Below are 6,775 nucleotides of genomic sequence, written 5' to 3' on the forward strand. Positions count from 1 at the left end.
TTTGTATTCATTAATGTATTGATCCTAGCTTCGAGCCCATGGATTGTTTCTGAATAAATTCCTGAAAGGGGGCGGGGCCCATTCCCTACTCAGTGTGTGTCCTCTGCAAAATTCTCTAAACCCTACACTCTCCCTCTCTCTATTTTTTCCATCTCTTGGATACGTGGTGGAATCATTCATAGCACGCCCCATTGGATTTACAACAACTCCCCGCCATCAGCTCGATTGTGCTTGCAATGCCACATCAAAAACCGATTTGGGGCTTTTCTCAACTCAGGTGAATCCTTCTAATTGATGTTCCTACATTCATAAAAATTTGAGGCTTCTGCAAAAATCAGCCCTCTACATTAAATAGGAGCACCTACAGCATCAGGTTTCAAATTGAAGTCTCTACAAGTATAATGGAGACCAACAGAAGCAATCCAGCCATTGAAAAGTTCAATGGAAGCAACATCCCGACATGGCAGATTAAGATGCATCTCCTAATGATGAGAGATGGCGTCTCGAATGCGGTCAACAGCACAACCAGCAAACCAAGCAACGGAATGGGGAAGATTCGCACCTCGAATGATCGAAATGACAAGGCTCTGGCAATCATCGAGCCCAGGTTGTCTTACAAACTGATTCATCATGTGGATTTCACGAAGATCTCAAAAGAGGTATGGGACAAACTCGTTTGGTAATAAAATCATTACCTCTGAAGTTTTTCTTAAGCGAAAAAAATTTCCACTCAAAAAATGAATCAAGAAGAAACTTTGAGTAAGCCCTCCGGCTTCTTCAAGTCCTTAGAATCCTTCTATGGTGGCTGTCCACAAATTTGATGAGGCGGGATAGTCTTATCCTTCCTTTTGGCAGATACTAGAATCAATCTGTCATTGTTGCAACCAATCAATGTGCAAGTTCTCAGCGGTAAGGGCAGAGTTGATCAACCGCTACATAGTGCAATTAGGATAGAAGTCCACACTCCTATGCATGATAGGAGAAAGTCCGGACTCAAACTTCTGCCTCTTCACATCCTCCGAGATGACATGAAAGAAGTAACCTATAGAAGTACTCTCCAAAAGTTTGAGATGTAAGTAGTGACAGATTCGGAGCTTACTCCACTTCTTCCCGATGCTCCGCTCAAACTTGTTTGGCAATAATATCATTAACTCCAAAGTTCTTCTTAAGATAAAATTTTCCGCTTAAAAGATGAATCAAGAAAAAACTTTGGGTGAGCCCCCCCGGCTTCTTGGAGTCCTTAGAATTCCTTCTATGGTGGCTGTCAACAAATTTGGTGAGGCAAGACAGCCTCTGGCGAATGCTAGAATCGATCTATCATTGCAACCAATCAATGTGCAAGTTCTCGACAGCAAGGGCAGAGTTGGTCAACTGCTACATAGTGCAATTAGGATACAAGTCCACACTCCTCTTGATGATAGGAGAAAGTCCAAACTAAAACTTCCGCCTCCGAGGTGACATGAGAGAAGTAACCTGATTACAAGTCCACACTCCTCTTGATGATAGGAGAAAGTCCAAACTAAAACTTCCGCCTCCGAGGTGACATGAGAGAAGTCACCTGTAGAAGTACTATCCAAAAGTTCAAGATGTAAGCAATGACGGTTTTGGTATCCTTTTGAGAAAGCTTACTCCACTCCTTCTTGATGCTCTACTCAGAGTTAGGAGGCAAAAGCTGAGCATTGAACTTTGCCTTGAAATCTTCCCGTGGTTGGAGCATCACCGAAAAACTTCTCCAACCACCAATTGCTTGTGGTCCCCTTCAAGTGCATAGACATATCGCAGCTTTGACTTCTCACAATACTCCTCATCACAAGGATTAAAACAAGATGACAAACTGATAAACCATTCCAAAATCGACATAAAACAAAAGAAATGACATAATGAGGTAGAAGACACCACACTAGACCAAAACGATCGGCCCCCCTTAGATAATCGTATATTACTAAAGCATTCAAGTACAAGCACCGGGGTGTCCCGAAGGACCACCACATCACCACTTTCCCAAGGTTCTCCAACACTTCAAGCAAGTCTTTGGGCAGCAACCAAGTGTGAAAGCAACCTCGAGAGTTCTCCATGAGTTCCCAGTGTCACCAGAGGCCACACAATAGATGCGGGTTGAAGCTCAGCCTCTATACGGCACACTATATGACCGGCCACTGATTTAGGGTTATGATTTGTTATAGATACAATACTTCTAGGTCATGTAGGTGAAGAAGCTGTGTGGTTGTGTCCCATAGATATTGCAAATGAAGGAAAGCCAACACATGAACATGTCAACAAAAAATTTATTCCAAAATCCAAACGTCCCTTGGTTGTATGTTCAAGCAAGCAACAACAATGCATGCACATGCTCAAGCATCTCACACTCATGCAAGAAATCTTTGTTCTCAATGCTTGTACCACCACAAGTTCCTCAAACACTCCAAGTTGTACCACTTCACCACAAGGTCCAAGAATCATACCTTCATCGTGAGGACCAAAGAATCATATCAATTGGTCCTCCACTTTGCATATCTATCTTGCCAAACCAAGCTCCAAGAAGAGTATCACTTGAGCCACTAGATCACCACTAGAGCTAAGACACCTAGACTCTGGAGATAACTAACAAATGACTTTTATTAACCACAATATTTAAAAAGATAATCAAGGAATAATGGTGACACGAATTATGTCCTCCAAGGACTCCATAAGGTCCGGTTAAGAACAAGATTCTGAAGTCCATGCCCCTTTCTTTATGGAACTCAATAGACGCTAAGAATGCAAAAAGTGCCTTGCAAATGACATTAGCGAAAAGTCGGCTTTATTTCAAGGAGTCCTAGTTCTACAAGATCTCAAAAATATTTAAGAAAACAGTCAGTGTTGGGCCTTACTCAGCACATGAAAGATGCCATCCACCGCTCGGATATGCGATAAAAAACTATTTCCTAAACCCTGTCCTTGGTGAGCCCCTCGCACCAAGCCTGCTATATCATGTACTTCCAAATATGCAGAAACCTGCAAAATGCACCAAACATTTTATTTCATTAGGTATCATTCAATAGTATCAAAAAAATCCTGTAAGATATTAGAGAATGATAGAAAAAAAAGCTATAATTAAGATGATAGAGATGTCTACACCAGACAACAAATGGAAGAAAAGAACACCATGTGTCTCCTCTCTACAGATCTAGAAGATCCTTTCAATCTGTTCCTTATGGAAGACAATGTAAAGAATGACTTCATGTGAAAGGTCTAGGTGCCCTCAACAGCACTGGTGCGTGCAAGTCACCTCCAACTCTACCACGCGGACACTTTTCCAAGAATATCTATTAACCAAGATAACAATTTGCAATGCCTTGTTAAGGCGTAAATGGCGTGTCTAGATGCAATTCTCTTGTTGATTGAATGCCAAGGGTCGGTCCTTGTTGCAAGTATGAGGCTTACATGATCTAAAACAGCTTTTCTTTGCCAAATCCTCTCAACCTCCATGCATTCCTATGGGCAATGCTGAATCCACTCTTAGGTATGATGCACCCGAAGCAAGATATGTATGAGAAAAGCACCCAAATGAAGGTATACACAATGTGCTCTCAAGGCCAAGTCTAGTATCACCAAGATCTATCAAAGTAATATTCATTTGCATACTCTCTTTAACTGGTGCAAATTGCTGCACGGCCATCAAGTCCCTGTACACCTAGCACCTGGTGGTGGTGACCCTTGTCAAGTTCCTCATGATCTACACTCCACAATTCAACTGACCCATGCCACTAGAAAGAAATATTCAGGCCAGCCCCAAAAATCTGAAGATTCAGCCTCCAAAAAAGGCTGTTGTATCATCTCCACAACTCATTGTTGAGTGCTTGCAGTGACATGATAGGCAAAAAGAGACCATTAATGCCAAGGTCCACCATTCTCATAAAATAGCTCGTGGCTTCTAGGATAAAAAAAGAGTACAAGTAGGCATCCCTGCCGAACACTCCTCTAAAAAGCCTAACAGACTACTCAATCATAAGGCTTCTGAAATTCTAGTAGTAAATGTTTTTTTTTACACTCCTGCCTGCGAAAATCAATCCAAAAAAGTGAATCTTGCGCCCTCCTCGGTGATAACCATACAGCCTGAGTCCTGCATCTCCCAGAGCACACCAAAACTATTTAATTCATACAGGGTCTTAGAGCAAGAAATAACAAACAGGGTAAACTTTCCTCTCCTCTGCATTTACACCTAGGTAGGGTGTAGATGGCTCTCAATTTTCTTTTAATGTAGAAGGTGCATCCAAAACTGCTGCATCTCTCTCGAGACCAACTGAAAAAACATTACTCCAAACGCTACTTTCTACTCTATCCCAATAAGAAACGGCAAATAAAAAACAAATGCAAACCATCACTATATTGGATCTGTCAAAACACTCTCGTGATGCAAGTATGTGAACATAGTAAATGATGCACTGCGCAAGCACACATTTATTTATTTTTTATGAAAATCCACCCATTTGTCCATAATCATTTGAATTCTTTATCCTGCTTCTTGGGCACCCACGCTAACGTATAGTGAAAAGGTCTATTACTAATGTGCTCCCCCTAGCCCCTCCAGTAGCCACCTTTTTTCATACCACATTCAGTTGTTCCTAAACAATTCATTGTAGCTCACTGCATAACCTTAAAGCCCCTCGTGCTCAGCCCCAAGCTGGGCGTTTAAGAGACATAAATCCACATGCAGCAAGCCCTGGTGTGTTGTCGCTCAGAGTAGTCCTAGTCCAAGACTGGATGATCGATCCCCCTCAGCTGATTCCATTAACTAATTTATAAAGTCTCCAATAAGTAGGACCTCCCCATTGGATACCCCATCCTATGCCCAGGTTACATTGATAAGCCTATGGCTTTGAGACATTAAACCCAGTATTCCAATTCATTATATATTGATAGTACTGCAGGGGTTCTCTAGCTAAATGCACATCATAAAGACTCTCACCTATAAAATGGTAGCAAACGACCAAAGCTTAGAAGTGGAATCCACCAATTGACAATGCAACTCAAGCGATTAGAAATTGGAGCACTCTCACAGACCCTCATTCAACTAAATGCTGAGGAGATCACAAAAATGGATCCGCACATGTATGAAAGAGATTGAAAAGAATATTCAGGCCACAACTGAGATCGAAAAGTACTCAAGGGAAGATAGCATAACTCATGAGGCAACTCAATCTATATTTTAAGCATAAATATTAATGAGATATTTAAAGTAAATGGGTTCAGAGAAACTTGAATATCATCATTTATCTGTCTGATAAGAAGGGATTATGCAATATATTGTGCATGCCTATACATGCCGGCACACATATAAACATTCCATACATGAAGTTTGAAAAGCTGTTGATTGCCAGATGCACCAACCTTTCCAATGGTCCAAGGCTTTTTTCAACTTGCCTCTTAATATAATATCATGGTGTATACCTCATACAAGGCATATGTATTAACAACAAGCAGTTTGCACATGAGAGCGCATTTGCAGCCATGCTCAAGGATAATGGAACAGAAAATAACATCACAATAAGCAGCCTGCACAGGAAGCAGTTTGCACACGAGCGGGCATGTATGCAGCCGATATCAGATGATGTGGAAGTACCTCGCTTTTGGGCTTGTAGAGCTGGGAGAGCCATTCGAAACGCTCGTCGGGGACATTGACTCTGGCCTCGTTGGGCTCGATGGTGCAGAAGGGGAAGTTCTCCGCCGGGATCGAGAGCTTGGTGAGCGTGTTGAAGAGGGTCGATTTGCCCACGTTTGGCAATCCCACCTACAAAAACAGGGAAGACTTGAGGCAGCTTATTTGTGAATATAGCCAAAGAAAGGTGGGGAGGGGGCTAGCTGGCCTTCTTACGATGCCGATTTTGAGATGAGAGGAGAAGCGACCCAGAATGGGCCGCTCAGGAGCAGCCTCCTTGCTTTTGGCAGCCTTGGGCGGCATCCTGCGAGAGGCTTCTCCTCCCTTCTTTTCTCTTGTTTGTGAGCTTGGCAGTGGCTAACCGAGAGACTTCTGGTAGCGCTGCACAGCAAAACCCCTCTCTATGATCCGACGTTTACTTTTTGCCTACCCTTGGAGCATGTATTGACTCGAAGCTATTTTGTGCATTTTGTGCATTATGCATTAGATATATTATTTGAGCATAACGTAATGCACATCACGTTAAACCTTATACCTTAAGGTTTAACCTTCATAGCCTCCAATGAATAAGGAACATTTTACAAGTGGCGGTGTCAGAAGGTGAAAGGAAGGAGAGCGAGTGAATGAGGTGATGTTTAGGGGCGAGAGAAGGCAATCACTATGAGCTGAGAGGAAAAATGGGTTTAGTGGACGGGTGGTCTTTAGGGGATTGGAGGGATAATCCTGGGCATACATATTTTAGTCTACAATACTTGAGTTCTTCCTCTAGGATTGATTTACTATTCTTCAGTCAGCAAGCTACATGGGTACCACACACTTTAAGGGTGTCTATTGACTTCAATTCAGTATTGTCAGATCATATGCCTCTAAAGTGGAGTTGGTATTGTGAAGATTTTGGAAGTGTTGTGTTGGAGAAGTTCCCAACTAGGAAGCTGAGAGTGAATAACCTTTTGTTAAAGGACAAGCTGTTTGTTGAATATACTGATCAAGCCATGAAGAGGCTAAAAGCCAGAGGAACGGCTACAGGGTCATGGAGAAAATTTGCTAATGAGATGCAAGGGGTCATTAGGGCTGTAGGGAAGCTAAGAGCTGAGGAAAAAAGCAGGCTAGAAAAAACTGGACTGGTCAGTTGGAGTA

At 42.3% G+C, this 6,775-nt stretch overlaps 1 protein-coding gene across 1 annotated transcript in view; it reads right to left on the minus strand.

Moving 5' to 3' along the window:
- LOC147621622 (GTP binding protein) overlaps window positions 1-6,085 on the minus strand; it is a 50,000-nt gene extending 43,915 nt beyond the window's left edge. The window contains exons 1-3 of the mRNA XM_086824413.1: window positions 5,855-6,085; window positions 5,603-5,770; window positions 2,871-2,994 (exon numbers count right to left, since the gene is read on the minus strand). Of these exons, the coding sequence (XP_086680539.1) occupies window positions 2,871-2,994; window positions 5,603-5,770; window positions 5,855-5,941 (379 nt within the window). The 5' untranslated portion in view covers window positions 5,942-6,085. The remainder of the gene's footprint in view (window positions 1-2,870; window positions 2,995-5,602; window positions 5,771-5,854) is intronic.
- Between the last annotated feature and the right edge of the window lie 690 nt (window positions 6,086-6,775).

Source organism: Cibotium barometz, chromosome 30, assembly GCF_041138505.1.
Source record: "Cibotium barometz isolate CiBa-2024 chromosome 30, ASM4113850v1, whole genome shotgun sequence".
Classification (NCBI taxonomy): Eukaryota; Viridiplantae; Streptophyta; class Polypodiopsida; order Cyatheales; family Cibotiaceae; genus Cibotium; species Cibotium barometz.